Consider the following 19,276-nt stretch of genomic DNA (forward strand, 5'->3'; position numbering starts at 1 on the left):
CCTCATAGAGTTAATGTGTCCACTTGAAATTCCGAGAGCGTACGAATGGAACCAAATGGACCCTTATGTGTGGGTCTATCTGGTTCCATTTGAACACTCAGTCAGAGTTAAATTAAATGAAGCCAGAGTTATACATTCATACTGTTCTACTATAAGAAGATCTAATGTTGTCAACGTGTAACGGAGTCCACTGGTTTATAACTGGGCCGTCCTGACAGAATGTCAAAATGCATACCTTTTAGAAACAAGTTGCTGTGAGCTGCTCGGTGGAGAGTTGTGGAAACAAATCAGGCATGTTTACAGTGAGCACGGTTTGATTCGAGGCCACGTGACGCGTTCCCGTCTCTGTGGTTGAAAACAAAACGTGGTCATCCGGGCGGCAATCTGAAGCGATGTGCGCGGGACGGGTACACATGTGTTTCTGTAGCTCCAATCGCAGCTTCACGCATTCTTCATTTCATACGGATGTTTATTTATACAGGACTTTTCCACCGACTGTACGGACGGGTTAGGGCGTTACACGGTCTGCCACCGTCCAAGACCGTCTCCCTCCCTCCCTCTCTCTCTCTCTCTCTCTCTCTCTCTCTCTCTCTCTCTCTCTCTCTCTCTCTCTATCGCCACAGCTCTGCACTCTTCCCTTTCTAGTCTTACACACACAAACACGCGTGCACTTTGGAGAATGGTTCCAGTGAACCAAAATATCATGGCTGTATAGGATCTTTAGAAGCCGAAAGATCTTGTAAAATTAAATAGGATTTTCTTCCTGGCTGCGGCGGCGGGCGAATCTCACCGCAGGGCTCTTTTCTAACGGAGCTGGAAGCTGTCACTGGGATGGCTGACGATCCGTGGAGGAGTTTTCTGGGGGTCTGGAAACGTGGCCTTTATTGGAGTTTGGTTGCTTTACTTAGGCTCCGTGCCCCCTGTCTTTAGGAACGTCTCATTGGTACCGGCCTCGTTAAATGCCCATATATTTCTGGGGCCTTTCATGTGGACACTCGCTTAGCGCCCGGGCCTTGGAGTCGCAGAGTGAAAGTGCAGAGCCCAGCACTGGCGGAGGCCTCCAGTACTGTACACCTCATTGCTTCTAGTGCTGTGTCAAAATAGATGTGTTGGGATATACCGCACGCACACATTCATGCTGTCGTTTCAGGGAGGGGGGGGGCATGCACGTGTATGTGGCTGAGTGAGTGAGGACGCAGACACACCAGCGTGCACATGCGATCTGGAGCCAGAACTTACACATGCGCAGTCACACCCAAGCGCAGGCACACGCAGTCGCACGCACGCACGCACGCACGCACGCACGCACGCACGCACGCACGCACGCACGCACGCACGCGCGCACGCACGCACGCACGCACGCACGCACGCACGCAGTCTTAATCCAAACCCAGAACACACACACACACACACACACCAGTCAACTCTCTATGGTAACCTAATAGTGATATTTACTCTGTCAGTAAGGTAACCCAATATACAACCTGGGTTTGGCAAGTGTGTGCGTGTGCGTGCGTGTACGTGCACGTACGTGCATGCATGCGCATGCACGTGCGTGCACGTACGTCTCTGTATGTGTATGCCTCTCTATTTCTGTTCACAATATGCGCCGCACACGTCAGTGCCGTGGCCGCACTGCCACGCAGCCACCACCTCCATGGAGCACAGCAGAGTCTTAGGGAACGCCAGCGCTGTCGGTGTGACAACGCAGCTGCTCTCTGTGCTTTCCTGTGTGCCGTTTTTTATCTGCTCGCTGAGAGCTTATAACTATTTTCAAATTAGGGGCGTTTTTTGTAAGCCTTTTTTATGTGAGCGGAGCGCCTTGCGTTTTCAGCCTGGGAATTCGGGAACACTTTGGTGGACACACAGCCACAAAGTCTATGTGTGTGTGCGTGTGCGTGTGCGTGTGCGTGTGTGTGTGTGTGTGTGCGTGTCCTTCATACAAATTACAGCATCTCAATCTGCAGAAAAACAAATTTGAGACCATCTCGTTGCCCCTCGCTGTGCTATTGTTTCGCTCTGTGTGCTTGCGTGCATGTAGTATAGTAGTATGTAATGTTTGTGTCACAATGAGGGTTTGTGTGCTAGGCTGCTAGCCTACAGTCGCTGGGAAGAAACCTTGTATGTCTATATTTCATGAATTAATGCTATTTACCATCCTTTATCCACTGTGTGTACACACACACGCACACACACACGCACGTACATTCAAAACTATGCGTAAAGGGATCTCGTCAACACAAACTCCCCCATCCCCCCCCCCCCCCCCCCCATGCAGAAACGCATGTCACATAAAGTCCGATCTTTATTGATTGTGCCGGAGCCAGATGTCAGATTTATGGAAGATGAAAGGGAACTAATCAGATTCCCAGTCCGGTTGGAGGGGCTAAGGTTTCCCCTTCTTCTTTAACACTTTCCCCGCTACGCCGAGCATAAGCCTAAACAGGAAATTACTGAAACGCCTAGCACCTCCTCGTGTGTGTGTGTGTGTGTGTGTGTGTGTGTGTGTGTGTGTGTGTGTGTGTGTGTGTGTGTGTGTGTGTGTGTGTGTGTGTGTGTGTGTGTGTGTGTGTGTGTGTGTGTGTGTGTGTGTGTGTGCCTGCCTGCGTGCGTGCGTGCGTGCGTGCGTGCGTGCGTGCCTCCGTGTTCAGGTCAAAGGTCAGGTCTAGCCTACATGTTGAAGTTTAAATAAAAGTGCACTGTAAAAGTATCGAGTGTTAAGTTAGCATTTAAATGATAGTATTACAAATAGAACGTGTACATTTGGTTCCACCCTGCATGAGAACTATTTTGTTCTCAGAGTTAAATTAAGCACCAAGTTGCACCTTTTTTTTGCCTTTCTTTTTCTAAACAAAGAACCACTCGGGACATAATAATTAATATGCATTCCTTCAACACAAATTATAGCAGCTCATTCTACAGAAAAACAAGCTAATTTGAGGCTACGTTGTTGCACCACGCTGTGCTATTGTTTCACTGTGTACAGTGTTTGATATGATGTAGTACTTTATTGTCAGTTTGCACTGAAATGCACTGAAATGCGGCCTTGTACGTGACACATATATATATATATACACACACATTTGACATAACGCAAATCAGAAAAGAAAGATACAATTACAAACAGAAACATGAAGGCAAGAGTAATGTACACAGCTCAGTCTAGTCCTGGCCAATACGTTTGCGTGCATGCAGTACTGTACAGTAACTACAGTGACGGAAAAAGTACTCACATGCTTTACTTAGTAAAAGTATCAATACTGCAGTGTAGAAATACATTTACTTGAGTAAAATTACAAAAGTATTGGTATCAAAATGTACTTAGAGTACCAAAAGTAAAAGCACTCATTGTGCAGAAGGTCCCATTTCAAGTTTTCAAATGGCCGAAATGTATAAAGGGTTGAAGTGGCATACTCTATATGTTTTGTAATAATAATCAAAATCTACAAAGTAACTAGTAATAACTAAAGTTTTCAAATAAATGTAGTGGAGTAAAAGTAGAATATTTGGATACAAGTTGTAGTGGAGTAGAAGTAAAAGTACTGGGAATTGGAAATACTCAAGTAAAGTATGAATACCTATACAAAAAATAAATAAAAAACAAAGTACAGTCCTTGCATACATCGTCGAATCTACAAGCTGATCTACAAGCTCACATAGATGTGATATTTTGGCTTTTAACTTTTTTTTTTTTTTTGCAAATTTGCATCTGGAATTACGTGCCCAAGAAATAGGAATGGCAGGTTGAAAGTCTGTTTTTTTTAATAAATATTTAGTTGAGAGAGAAGCTGATAACCAGCCAAAAACAAACACAGATCCCAAAGCTACTATAGGCTGGGTGCTGTACCAAAACACTAACCGTATATACCAAAACACTAACCGTATATACCAAAACACTAACCGTATATACCAAAACACTAACCGTATATACCAAAACACTAACCGTATATACCAAAACACTAACCGTATATACCAAAACACTAACCGTATATACCAAAACACTAACCGTATATACCAAAACACTAACCGTATATACCAAAACACTAACCGTATATACCAAAACACTAACCGTATATACCAAAACACTAACCGTATATACCAAAACACTAACCGTATATACCAAAACACTAACCGTCAGTGGTTTTCAACCCCCATATCAAGGTCCATTATTTATTTGGCATTTGAGCCACGGACCACCATTTGATAAATATTTTGTTGTCGGATAAGATTTTGTCCACATTTCCATGCAGTGTTGATGTTGGTACCGAGAGATAACAGGCAAACATTGATCAAAATAACAATTATTTTACATTCTCTAATTGTGTAGACTACTTGTAAATTAAGTGATGCAGATGTTTAACAATAATCTAACTCTTGAGAGCGTGAAATGAAACCAAAATGTTACGCTGTCATGAGTTAAAGATCTATAAGGGTCCATTTGGTTACCAACATCATTTAGCTGGGGACCACCTGGAACCCCCTTAAGGACCACTGGTGGTCCCCGGACCACTGGTTGAAAGCCACTGGTATATCAGAATAAAAAAAACTGTACATCAATTGTTGCATTTGCTACATTTGGGAGCAGCAAATTGCAGACTATTTTATTCTTTTATAAATACTTAAGCAATGAAAAATATTAACAAAAACTCGTGACTAAATTATAACTGCACTGGAACCTTTGGAACACAGGTCCTTATTTTCCCATTTCCTGAAATGTAACCGTTTTAGACCTATGAGGATTCTGCCCGACAGTGACAAAATACTACATACATGTGCGTGTGTGTGTGTGTGTGTGTGTGCGTGTGTGTGTGTGTGTGTGTGTGTCCATTTTTTAGGTTTTTGATTTTTTTTTGCATAAATCAGTGCTATTGAACACCCTTTACTATGTGCTGTTTCGAAAATACTGAACCAATGGAAAGTAGTAAAACACACATTGGACAAAACCTCTTAACTCCATTGGACCCTCAAACTGTCTGCTAAAACTCCACCACCTCTCTCCTTCTCATGGAAGTAATTGACAATAAAGTCACAACACCAAAGGTTTTCTTAATTTCCTGAAAAATTGAACATTTTGGAGTTAGGTGGTTTCCTCCCGACAGCCACGATATGTGTCTCTCAGAGAGGGAGACATATAGGGTGGTGCAAGTCTTCCTAAGCAATAACAGTGATATGTGTCTCTCAGAGAGAGGGAGACATATAGGGTGGTGCAAGTCTTCCTAAGCAATAACAGTGATATGTGTCTCTCAGAGAGAGGGAGACATATAGGGTGGTGCAAGTCTTCCTAAGCAATAACAACGATATGTGTCTCTCAGAGAGAGGGAGACATATAGGGTGGTGCAAGTCTTCCTAAGCAATAACAGTGATATGTGTCTCTCAGAGAGAGGGAGACATATAGGGTGGTGCAAGTCTTCCTATAATCAATAACAACGATATGTGTCTCTCAGAGAGAGGGAGACATATAGGGTGGTGCAAGTCTTCCTAAGCAATAACAGTGATATGTGTCTCTCAGAGAGAGGGAGACATATAGGGTGGTGCAAGTCTTCCTAAGCAATAACAGTGATATGTGTCTCTCAGAGAGAGGGAGACATATAGGGTGGTGCAAGTCTTCCTAAGCAATAACAGTGATATGTGTCTCTCAGAGAGAGGGAGACATATAGGGTGGTGCAAGTCTTCCTAAGCAATAACAGTGATATGTGTCTCTCAGAGAGAGGGAGACATATAGGGTGGTGCAAGTCTTCCTAAGCAATAACAGTGATATGTGTCTCTCAGAGAGAGGGAGACATATAGGGTGGTGCAAGTCTTCCTAAGCAATAACAGTGATATGTGTCTCTCAGAGAGAGGGAGACATATAGGGTGGTGCAAGTCTTCCTATAAGCAATAACAGTGATATGTGTCTCTCAGAGAGAGGGAGACATATAGGGTGGTGCAAGTCTTCCTAAGCAATAACAGTGATATGTGTCTCTCAGAGAGAGGGAGACATATAGGGTGGTGCAAGTCTTCCTAAGCAATAACAGTGATATGTGTCTCTCAGAGAGAGGGAGACATATAGGGTGGTGCAAGTCTTCCTAAGCAATAACAGTGATATGTGTCTCTCAGAGAGAGGGAGACATATAGGGTGGTGCAAGTCTTCCTATAAGCAATAACAAAAGAGCCAAATGAGAGTTTTGTCCGCATTTCACCGCTGAGTGATGGCTTTGGCAGAGGCGTTGCAGCTAAGCACTTTCAACTGCGTGCATGGCCAGAACTAAAGGCAAACAGCTGTGCCTCAGGCTATAGCAGGGAGCCCAACTCTCTCTCTCTCTCTCTCTCTCTCTCTCTCTCTCTCTCTCTCTCTCTCTGTGTCTCAGACTCGTTCTCCATCTTTCCTTCTCATTTTGTGTCATTTGTCTTCCTCTCTCTATCTCCGTCCCACTTGGTTTTTTTTCCCTCCTTCAGTCAGCGGGGGAATTCTGGGAGATGGGTGGGACGCCCCATTGTTACCCAGACTCACACTCCACATCAAATATTATGACTGACTTTTAATTGGAAGTATGCAGCTGAGCATGTGTGTGTGTGTGTGTGTGTGTGTGTGTGTGTGTGTGTGTGTGTGTGTGTGTGTGTGTGTGTGTGTGTGTGTGTGTGTGTGTGTGTGTGTGTGTGCATATGGGACATTTTATGCAGCTCAGCGGCTCCAGTCGTAACGTGGAGCTGTGTGGAAAGGATATTATTGTGTGTTGTTGGTGTGGTGGTATTATTGGCATCTGCTTGTTTTCTGTAAATATGGCTGAGTTGTTCGTTTCTTTTTTCATTTGAATCTTTTCTTGCGCGCCCAGATTCGATTACAACACGCATAAACTCTTTGCAAGCCTATAGTGTTATTTCTAATAGTCTTGGTTTTGAATGATTGCATCCATCTGTATTGTTCTGTTGGGATGACAGCGGATTACTATAGCTTTCAACTATTAGGCCTATTGCCGTTAATATTTTCTTGTTGTTGGATAAGGTTTTGTCCACAATTCCACGCTGTATTGATGTTGGTAACGTTAGGAGAGATTAACAATAATTTAACTCTTGAGAGCGTGAAGTGAAACCAAATGGACCCGTACGGGTCCATTTGGTTTAATTTTACAGTTCATTTTTGCTTGACTTTCCAAATCAATCTTGCTTATACGACATGAAACATATCGTCCCTATTGTGGAGTGAACATTCTCTCTACATGAAATCTCTTCGTATTAGTACAGTATTTGGAAATCTAGTATAGAGTCCTGGGTATAGATAGTGGTAGTCAATGAGCTATTAACCCATTTAGACCTGGGAACGATTCTACAAATGTCTTCTAAATCCTGACAGTTTTCTGTAAAACCCTATGTTTCTACCCTATCAGTTGTTCTCAAACATTTTCATGTCAAGGACCCCAAGATTGTATGTAATTATGTATGTAGATATGTAATTGCCTTGGCCACCGACCCCCATCTGAAAATATGTTGTTCCAGGGACCTCCCCCCAGAAGCAAAGATTTGAGTTAAAAAAACGTTCACTCTGAAAGAATATATATTCAAAGATTTTCACTATACATATTCACGTTTTTTCAAAAATAGCAGACCTACAAGCTCGTAGCGCGGCACTCGGTGCCGCGCTATGAGCTTGTAGATCTGCTATTTTTCAATATCTAAAGTATAACATAATGCTAATTCCAATGGGGCTCTCTATCTGTTTGTGTGTGCAGGTACGTGTACCACAGCTCCAAGTGGATGGTAGCGGGCAACGCGGACTCCCCCGTCCCACCCCGGGTGTACATCCACCCCGACTCCCTGGCCTCAGGAGACACCTGGATGAGGCAGGTGGTCAGCTTCGACAAGCTCAAGCTCACCAACAACGAGTTGGACGACCAGGGCCATGTAAGAACCGATCTGGTCTGTTTTCTTTCTTTTTTTCCTGCCTTTTATTACAATGCAATGTTGCTATTCTTGAAAAACACATGCACGCTATCGGGGTGGGAAAAAAAGAACAATTTCCAATCTTAACTTTTATGTCCTCCCATGTGATGTGAGTGTGGAAAGTTTCTAGTTTCTAACGGATTTAAATTTGAGGGTAAATTGCACTAACATTCATGCGATACATGTACAGAAGATACACAGCAGAGAAAGTAGTTGTATTGTATTAAAGGACCACTACACCACCTTTCAACCTACCTTCATATAATAAATGTTCATGATAAAATACCACAATTATTTTTCTACTCGGTCTGTGTCTCATAAGAAGGGTGTTCAAAACAAAATATATATATATATTGTATTATCATGAGAACGATGGCTTCCATATTCTCATTGCAACTTTTCAGGAATAGAAAGCCTGCAGTTTCTATTAGCTTGGATTCCCCATCATTTCTGAACTGCCCCCAGCCCTCCTATGAGACACAGACTAGAGTAGACACAGAGTAGAAACAAGAATGACACGCGTATCATTAACTGCCAGGTGAAACAAGCGCTCTCCATTGTGCATCTGTTTTCTTCTATTTTTTTCCTATTGTTTTTAACGTGTATGTTTCTCTGAGACAACCTCGCGGCCGTTGTTTGCGTTCGTTTCCGACGTGCTTTAGTTGGTTCAATCACTGTGTTTTGTTCTGTAGCTCCAGTTAGCTCATAACATTAGCCTCTGTAGAGTTATACTGCGGCGTTGCAGAGTCTGGGTTAACGCAACACTTCCCCGTTGCGGCCTTTCCGGGCTTAGGAGGCACTCCCATTGGCTTAGGAGGCCAATGGCGGCCATATGTGATGATGAGGTGTGATGAGGTCGGCACATTTGGGCAAGTGGCTATGGCCGAATTTAGCCCAAGGAGTGTTTTTCGTGTAAAACTAATGCTTGGAATGGATTCAGAATCCTGAAAACTCCCTAGTTTGACATGTCACATGCTACTTAAAGCATGATGAAATTTGGATATGTTTGCCTTATATTGGTTGTCTATGGTGTGGTGGTATACAAAAATGGCCATAACTTTTTTTCCGCGATGTTTCCGGCAGAGCAGACCTCTCATTCTGTGTACCTTAATGACCTTCAGTGAATAGATAAAACACAAATAAAAAGTATGTTGTGACATCACAGGTTAATCTCTATTCCTTGAGCTTTAACGGAGCTCAGACACACAGCAACAGATTACAGATTGACTGTGTATATAGTGATGTGCATCAGGCCCTGTAGCCAAGCTCTACAGTCTACTACATACATGGGCAACTATAGCGGCCTGATTTCAGCTGTTACAATTCCAAACTGCATGCAAACATGACCCGCGTGAATTACTTCAGTCTAAAGTAGTTAATTATTGTCTTTTTTCTATGTCCAATGTATTTGTACTTAGTTCATAAAGTTAACATAACTATAATTAAAGGCATTTGAAATTAAATAAAAAAATAACTTTTTTTGGATTCCAATTCGAATATAGCGAAAATAGCTGATCCACAAGCTCAAAACGCGTCGCAATGCGACGCGTTTTGAGCTTGTGGATCAGCTATTTTTGCTGGAGTGAGTATGGAAATATAGTGGCCCTCTCCATTGTCAAAGTTGCCCATCCCTGTTCTACTACATACTACATACTAAGATAGCGTACTATACTACATACTATACTACATACTAAGATAGCGTACTATACTACATACTATACTACATACTAAGATAGCGTACTATACTGCATACTATACTACATACTAAGATAGCGTACTATACTACATACTATACTACATACTAAGATAGCGTACTATACTGCATACTATACTACATACTACATACTAAGATAGCGTACTATACTACATACTATACTACATACTATACTACATACTACATACTAAGATAGCGTACTATACTGCATACTATACTACATACTACATACTAAGATAGCGTACTATACTACATACTATACTACATACTATACTACATACTACATACTAAGATAGCGTACTATACGCTGCAAAAAGCCTGACGACTTCAATTGAGCAGATTTTCATCCCGTTCAAAAGGAAGTTGTACATATGCACAGTTAAAGTTTATGATCGTGTGGCTCATGAGACACATTCTGATCCCATGCTGTCACTTTATACAAATGTCAATTAGAAAGCAATAAACATCAAGGCTTTCATCTTGAGAGCAATGACGGATCCTATCCTTTTTCTCCCTCGCTGTCTCGCACACTTTCTTTGCTCTCACCCTGCGTGTGCACATGTGTGTGTGTGTGTGTGTGTGTGTGTGTGTGTGTGTGTGTGTGTGTGTGTGTGTGTGTGTGTGTGTGTGTGTGTGTGTGTGTGTGTGTGTGTGTGTGAGTGTGTGCAAGTGTGTGTACGCCTGTGTGTACTGTATGTATGTGTGTTTGTCATGTACAGTATGTTTGTTTTCAAACTGTAGGGAGCTATGACACTATTTTCTGTCATTGAGGCAGGCAGGCTGTCCATCATCCTAACACTGTTCTGTGGGTGCGATCATGCGGTGCCTGTTGGGGGGGGGGGGGGGGGGGGGGGGGACGCTGTCGTGCCGTGAAGTATCAAATGAGCTTTAGGTTTGGGGGTCGGGGGTTAGACGGGAGAGGTCTGGGACCTGAACCCATGCACCTGTTGCGTTGCGTCATATTCCCAGACACAAGACAACTCTGCTCCTGACATGAACTTTAAATAGCCACAGCAGTGGTTGTAGTAGACATAACCCTATACGACTTCTAATCAGGACAGTTCCCCATTTAAAAGCAGTTATTTCATTATGGTAATAATATCTATGGTCACACTTTCTGCATTACATGTAAAGTTGCATCAAGGAGTCCTGTAGTGTACACCCATACATGAAATCCATGAAGTCCACGCGTGAAATAACTAATAGAAAGTGTGAGGCTTCCCACATACATTTGAAGGACAAAAGAAAACCCTCTTGATTGTTGATTAGAGAGTTATATAGCGCTAAACCGGAACCTGCTACACATAGCATTATCTACGGAGAGCCACCGCTGGGCCTTATGGTCTATGTAAAAAACAAACACCCAATGGATGATTTTAGCCTATCCAAATATGTTGGATTTACAGCAACCTGGTGTCACAATTTTGGACAAATTTGTGAAAATGTGCTCCATTTTTATTGTTAGAAATTTTAAATCAGCAAAAGTATCTCGATGGCACCCCAAGTCATTGCGACGTAATGCGCCATAAGCTTGTAGACCTGCTATGTGTTTGTATAATGGAGTAGGTTAAGAATGTATTCCCTTTTTTTCTTTTTCTTTTTGTTGTACCTGCATGTGGATGTATGGATGGAAGGTGAAGATGGGCTGAGAGGATCTGCTCTCTCCTCTTCCCTTCCCATCCAGACGTTGAAGCGAGACGACGGCGATGGCACAAAGATGGCGGTGGTCCTTCTCATGACACGAGAGCCGCTCCATCCGGCCGGGGGCCATGCGCGCACGTTGCTTTGATTAGCATCACCCCGAGATGCCGTTGAGAACAGCGCGAGACGGGCCGGTGCAAATCAATTCCTCCACAGTGCCTGCTGGTTGATCCGCGGGTTGCCATGAGGCGATGGGATTATTAGAGAGAAGGAGATGAGGTTTATCGTCCCCGACGCCGTCCTGGAAACCCATGGGGACGTGTATCGTTGTAATAACCGGACAAAATGGCCGCCCGCCGTTTCCATGAGGAGGACTCTGCAGGGTTTGGCAGATCACTGGGGCTTTGCGGGGACGTAGCCGGTGCTATCGCAGTTCACTTCTGACAAATGTAATAACATGTGCATGGGTGTTTGTGGGTGAGCACACACACACACACACACACACACACACACACACACACACACACACACACACACACACACACACACACACACACACACACACACACACACACACACACACACACACACACACACACACACACACACACACACACACACACACACACACACACACACACACAGAGAGAGAGAGAGAGAGAGGGCCTGTTTTTAAGAGCAAGGGGAGGTCGTGTTCCGGCTCCCGCTGCTCTTGTTTTTTAGGGCTTTTGTTCCTCGGGAGGCCGAGAGGAAATTAATTTTTGGAGCTTCCTGTGTGGGAAGCCTCACCACACAGATATGCGGCGTTGCTTTATAAGGCCGAGTCGTTCATCGCCGCCCGACATGATGCACGTCTCCTCCACTTGTGTGTGTGTGTGTGTGTGTGTGTGTGTGTGTGTGTGTGTGTGTGTGTGTGTGTGTGTGTGTGTGTGTGTGTGTGTGTGTGTGTGTGTGTGTGTGTGGGCCTCGCCAGAATCACACGCCGTGTAGTGTACATGTCACGGTCGGAGCAGGACAACACATGGACGGGAAACGGAGACCGTGACAAAGGCGCTCAATGTAAATGAAGGCACATTTCTATAGTGCGGGGTCTGGCTGCAGGGTGCTGTACCTCAGGGGGGTGTGCGGGGTCTGGCTGCAGGGCGCTGTACCTCAGGGGGGTGTCGGGGTCTGGCTGCAGGGTGCTGTACCTCAGGGTCTGGCTGCAGGGTGCTGTACCTCAGGGTGCTGTACCTCAGGGTCTGGCTGCAGGGTGCTGTACCTCAGGGTCTGGCTGCAGGGTGCTGTACCTCAGGGGGTGTCTGTGTCTCTATAGTGCAGGGTCTGGCTGCAGGGTGCTGCACCTCAGGGGGGTCTGGCTGCAGGGTGCTGTACCTCAGGGGGGTCTGGCTGCAGGGTGCTGCACCTCAGGGGGGTGTCGGTGTCTCTCTGCAGACATTTTCGTAGAGTTTTCACCAATTATCACATATCACAAAAAATAAAATACAAAGTGTAACAATAATTTAAAACAGGATAGTCTTCGCCAGTTCAATTGCACAGACAAACTGGTCAAACCACTTGTTGACAAGCTGATTTTAAACAAATGTTTTTTTAGTTTTTTAGTTTTTTTGTACGATTAAATACCCCCCACCACCCCCCACACACACACTCAAAAATAAATAAAAAAGGGAGGGTGGAGGGGAAAGAAAGCAGTTGTAAAATCAGTGTTTTTTTTTGTTTTGGAGCATCAGGCCATGCATGCAGCAACAGTAAAACTGTGTGAGATAGATTGCAGAGGGAGTGCTTGCCTTGGCATCTTAGCGGCTGTGCTGTGGGGTCTGTTTGATGGTCGGCTAGCTAGGCTGATGTGCCCGAGGCTCCGAGGACTCCATACTGCGTCTTCATTATAGACGGAGGAGTTTGCAGGGTTCAGAGCCGCCCTGAACTGTCACACATCTTTTCCCTCGGTTTCCTGTCTGTCCTCTCTCTCTCTCTCTCTCTCTCTCTCTCTCTCTCTCTCTTTGCGCCATGGGAAAGGCTAATAAAACACTGCCGTTAGAATCGAGTGCCCGAAAGGTTTTTTTAACAGTTGCTCAGTTGGTGTTGTTTAATGATCCGTCGCGCTGTAATATATCACCTTCCCGTGTGAGGACCTCGTCGCTTTGAAGCACCACTCACTCACTCACTCACTCACTCACTCACTCACTCACTCACTCACTCACTCACTCACTCACTCAAAATCCCATTGTGGACTTTCGAAAACTCCAAATAGACAGACAATCTGACATTTAAACCCACGTTCCTCAGTGATGTTGCTGTCTCTGGGTATAACCTTGTGGCCACCGGTCGAACCCTAAACCTTATAACCTCACAGGAAGCCATGGGTTAGTTTTAACCTGCCACGGGGCAGTTTTAACCTGGCGCACATGTCGGGAGCCATGGGTGAGTTGTAACCGGGCCACGGGTTAGTTGTAACCGGCCGCGCATGTCGGGAGCGACGGTGTTGTCGGACTAATGCCGACAATGTCGGACTGTCAGTATAGATCGTCTAACAAACGTATTCACCCCAGATCCCCGCAAAGGCCTCTACGACGTCTCCCCTCTTGGCTTTCTCACTGTCTGTCTCAATGAAGACAATACGACTCCCCTCCGTGTTAAAAGAAACAAAACCAAACTGTTAGTCTTTGTTTAAGAAAAGCTCAATTGTGGGTGTTTCATCTCGCCGAGAGACAAGTATGTGATGTGTGTGTGTGTTGTAAAAGTATACTGCGCGGTTCCTTTTTCTAAGCTGGTGACAATTGCCTGAGAATCTGCGCGGCGGTTTGGAAGTGCGTTCTTGCCACCCACTGGAGAGAAAATGTTGCATATTTAGCCTAATTGCATTTGAGAGAGAGAGAACAATTGTTGGTTGACATCCCTTGGCTGCACTTTGTGGCTCATTAAGTCTGGAGTAGAGTAGAGTGTGTGTTGTGTATGTTTTGGTCGTGGGCAAGGCGTGTCTGCAGACATTGATGTTTGAGGGATGATTTCTGTGTGTGTCTGTGCGCGTGTGTGTGTGTGTGCGTGCGTGCGTGTGTGCGTGCGTGCGTGCGTGCGTGCGTGCGTGTATGTGCGTGTACTGTATGTGCGTGTGTGCGTGCGCGCGTGTGTGTCTGTACATGAGTGCATGCTGGGTTGCTGTCTGCGTGACTTTGATCATGAGATGTGCCGCTATGTGATGTGGTGTATGTATGTATTTTGTGTGTGTGTGCGCGCATGTGTGTGCTGTGTGTGTGTGTGTGTGTGTGTGTTACTGTGTGTGTGTTAGTGTGTGTGTCAGTGTATTATGTGGTCTGACCTTACACTGCCTCAGGCGTGGTTGGGGCCTCTAGTCTGGGGTCCCCATGCCACTGGGGAGGACAAGGTGATGAGGATAAGTGGTGCGTGCGTGCGTGCGTGCGTGCGTGCGTGCGTGCGTGCGTGCGTGCGTGCGTGTGCGTCTATATAACTGGTCTTTGTGCACATGTGCGTGGTCTTTGTGAACGTCATTGAAGTGGAGGAATATTACATTTACCGTCTCTGATACTTGCCCTCCCAGCCCGGTTTAAACGACCCCCTCGGTCATATAGTGGGCCAGGGCGATATATAGGCCCCTCGGTCGTATAGTGGGCCAGGGCGATATATAGGCCCCTCGGTCGTATAGTGGGCCAGGGCGATATATATATAGGCCCCTCGGTCGTATAGTGGGCCAGGGCGATATATATAGGCCCCTCGGTCGTATAGTGGGCCAGGGCGATATATATATAGGCCCCTCGGTCGTATAGTGGGCCAGGGCGATATATATATAGGCCCCTCGGTCGTATAGTGGGCCAGGGCGATATATATAGGCCCCTCGGTCGTATAGTGGGCCAGGGCGATATATATATAGGCCCCTCGGTCGTATAGTGGGCCAGGGCGATATATATATAGGTCCCTCGGCCGTATTCATTATTCTTTCATCTTACAGTCTTGCATCAAGGGTTAGATTGTGGGTAAGTCCCTGCGACATACTAGCGTCATGTCCAGGGGGTGTACATGTATAGGTACAGTACATCAAGCTGCCTCACGCTACATATACAGATATGCTCCTGCCCTCTGGGCCTCATGGCATCGGCAAGGCTACTTACTTTACTTACAGTCTTGCACAAATACAAAACATTCAATACAATACAATAAAAGTACAAGTAAAAGTATAACGGTGCAGCAGGGCTCTGTCTAGAGCAGGGCTGGGCAACTTTGACGATGGCGAGGGCCACTATATTTACACACTCACTCCAGAGGGCCACTATATTAACACACTCACTCCAGAGGGCCACTATATTTACACACTCACTCCAGAGGGCCACTATATTTCCACACTCACTCCAGAGGGCCACTATATTTACACACTCACTCCAGAGGGCCACTATATTTAAACACTAACTCCAGAGGGCCACTATATTTCCACACTCACTCCAGAGGGCCACTATATTTACACACTCACTCCAGAGGGCCACTATATTTACACACTCACTCCAGAGGGCCACTATATTTACACACTCACTCCAGAGAGCCACTATATTTACACACTCACTCCAGAGGGCCACTATATTTACACACTCACTCCAGAGAGCCACTATATTTACACACTCACTCCAGAGAGCCACTATATTTACACACTCACTCCAGAGAGCCACTATATTTACACACTCACTCCAGAGGGCCACTATATTTACACACTCACTCCAGAGGGCCACTATATTTACACACTCACTCCAGAGAGCCACTATATTTACACACTCACTTCAGAGGGCCACTATATTTACACACTCACTCCAGAGAGCCACTATATTTACACACTCACTCCAGAGGGCCACTATATTTACACACTCACTCCAGAGAGCCACTATATTTACACACTCACTCCAGATAGCCACTATATTTACACACTCACTCCAGAGAGCCACTATATTTACACACTCACTCCAGAGAGCCACTATATTTACACACTCACTCCAGAGAGCCACTATATTTACACACTCACTCCAGAGAGCCACTATATTTCCACACTCACTCCAGAGAGCCACTATATTTACACACTCACTCCAGAGAGCCACTATATTTACACACTCACTCCAGAGAGCCACTATATTTACACACTCACTCCAGAGGGCCACTATATTTACACACTCACTCCAGAGGGCCACTATATTTACACACTCACTCCAGAGGGCCACTATATTTACACACTCACTCCAGAGGGCCACTATATTTAAACACTAACTCCAGAGGGCCACTATATTTCCACACTCACTCCAGAGGGCCACTGTTTCCACACTCACACCAGAGGGCCACTATATTTCCACACTGATATTGCCACATTGATACACACAAAAATAGCCGATCTACAAGCGCAAAATGTGCCGCAGAGCGACGCGTTTTGAGCTTGTAGATCAGCTATTTTTGCTATATTTTAATTGAAATCCTGAATAATGTTTTGCTATTTTAATATGGAATCCTGAAAAGTAATTTTTTTATTTAATTTCAAATGCATTTATTTGTAGTTATATGTTATGTAACATTTTAATACTAGTAATTAGCTGAAATCAATAATATATTAATGTTCGGATATTAACCTGCGAGGCCGCATTAAGTGAAGTTGGGGGCCGCATGTGGCCCCCGGGCCGCCAATTGCCAATGTATGGTCTACTCTAGAGCTATCTGTCGTAGCAGTGCATGTAGCATGGCGCTAGGCCTCTCGGTTGCAGCAGTGCATGTAGCATGGCGCTAGGCCTCTCGGTTGCAGCAGTGCATGTAGCATGGCGCTAGGCCTCTCGATTGCAGCAGTGCAGTAAGGCGCTAGGCCTCTCGGTCGTAGCAGTGTAGCATGGCGCTAGGCCTCTCGGTTGTAGCATGGTGCTAGGCCTCTAGTCATAGCAGTGCAGCATGGCGCTAGGCCTCTCGGTCGTAGCAGTGTAGCATGGCGCTAGGCCTCTCGGTTGTAGCATGGTGCTAGGCCTCTAGTCATAGCAGTGCAGCATGGCGCTAGGCCTCTCGGTCGTAGCAGTGTAGCATGGCGCTAGGCCTCTCGGTAGTATAGCAGTGTAGCATGGCGCTAGGCCTCTCGGTAGTATAGCAGTGTAGCATGGCGCTAGGCCTCTCGGTAGTATAGCAGTGTAGCATGGCGCTAGGCCTCTCGGTAGTATAGCAGTGTAGCATGGCGCTAGGCCTCTCAGTAGTATAGCAGTGTAGCATGGCGCTAGGCCTCTCGGTAGTATAGCAGTGTAGCATGGCGCTAGGCCTCTCGGTAGTAGCAGTGTAGCATGGCGCTAGGCCTCTTGGTTGTAGCAGTGTAGCATGGTGCTAGGCCTCTTGGTAGTAGCAGTGTAGCATGGCGCTAGGCCTCTTGGTTGTAGCAGTGTAGCATGGTGCTAGGCCTCTCGGTAGTAGCAGTGTAGCATGGCGCTAGGCCTCTCGGTCGTAGCAGTGTAGCATGGCGCTAGGCCTCTCGGTTGCAGCAGTGCAGCATGGCGCTAGGCCTCTCGGTTGTAGCAGTGCATGCAGCATGGCGCTAGCAAGGCTCAGGGGACGCTTTCTCACTCCGCCAGTAATCAAGAGCAGACACAGAGCCCGAGGCAAGGCGAGGACCGACACAGTCTGACGCCTTCGCCCTCCGCTGTGAAATAATACTGAAGCCTCCCCTCCCCTCCCCTCCCCTCTCCGACACACACACACACACACACACACACACACACACACACACACACACACACACACACAAACGGGCACGCGTGAGCAAAAGCCATCCCAGGCCGACCTCGGTTTCCGCCTGAAGCCGCATAGCCCTGATAGGAAATCAGACAAGCTAATTCATGTCATTAAGGAGTTATAGGCAGACTGAATGAATGTGTGTGGAAATGAAAGGCCTGAGATGGAGAGTTCCATCCGGTCTGCCTGTCGTGTGTGTGTGGGAGTTTGGCAGTCAAGCGTGGATGTTACGCTCGTTTGTGCACATGCGGGGATTCATGCACAGCCACACACACACACATATTTACTCTCTTCTCTATCTCTCTCTCTCTCTCTCTCTTTCTCTCTCTCTCTCTCACTCTGTGATACACTTACGCAAAAACACACGCACACACGTACACACACACTCCGCAGGTCCATACACTGAAGATTGTGTCCTTATTTTTGGAAAATGTTCTAAACTATTCCAAATCTAAAGTGAAAACAAAAAAGGAAAAAATATATATATATTTATTGCCTTCGATTGGGTTTAACAGACCTTGTATTGAACTGTACTTTCCTGAACTTTTGTCTGCAAACTGTTACTAGGTAATCAATCAATCAATCAATCAATTAATCAATCAATCAAAAAGACATATAAAAAGCATTAATTATGCTGTTCTTGTCTTCTCAGATCATCCTCCACTCCATGCACAAGTACCAGCCCCGTGTCCATGTGATCAGGAAGGACTTCAGCACGGAGCTGTCCCCCACCAAGTCTGTCCCCACCGGGGACGGAGTCAAGACATTTAGCTTCCCCGAGACCGTCTTCACCACCGTCACCGCCTACCAGAACCAGCAGGTCTGTCTGTCTGTCTGTCTGTCTGTCTGTCTGTCTGTAAGCCATTTTGAAATGAAAGTCACTCTGTGTAACTTTGTGTCCATTGAATGTGAATGTGTGACTTTTTTAGTTGACCTAAATCTCACATTGAGCCGGGGCAGAGCCTCAACGTTTTTTCCAATATATATTATCTTCAACTTATTTAAAATGTTTTCAATATTGAATCTACTATAAAATCAACAATTCCAAATAAATGTTAATTTCATAGCGCTTCAAGTGTGTAATTTAAAACAACTTAATAAAACTAAACATGCCATTTAGTTTTTAGTCATAATTGCCAATGACAGGTGGTATTTTTGGACAAGAGCACATTTTCAAACTGAAGTGATGTTTCTTTACTTCAGTGCGTAGCTGAGGACATTTGCAAGTATGCATCGCTGCTATATTACAGTTACCTAAAC

At 45.4% G+C, this 19,276-nt stretch overlaps 1 protein-coding gene across 2 annotated transcripts in view; it reads left to right on the forward strand.

The window, feature by feature from the left end:
• tbx15 (T-box transcription factor 15) overlaps positions 1–19,276 on the forward strand; it is a 50,538-nt gene that overhangs the window by 17,493 nt on the left and 13,769 nt on the right. Inside the window, exons 4-5 of one of the 2 annotated variants that reach the window (XM_079517605.1) lie at positions 7,707–7,893; positions 18,669–18,836. In XM_079517605.1, the coding sequence (XP_079373731.1) occupies positions 7,707–7,893; positions 18,669–18,836 (355 nt within the window). The remainder of the gene's footprint in view (positions 1–7,706; positions 7,894–18,668; positions 18,837–19,276) is intronic. The other variant, XM_079517606.1, reaches the window with a different exon arrangement.

This window comes from Electrona antarctica, assembly GCF_951216825.1.
Source record: "Electrona antarctica genome assembly, chromosome: 13".
Taxonomy (NCBI): Eukaryota; Metazoa; Chordata; class Actinopteri; order Myctophiformes; family Myctophidae; genus Electrona; species Electrona antarctica.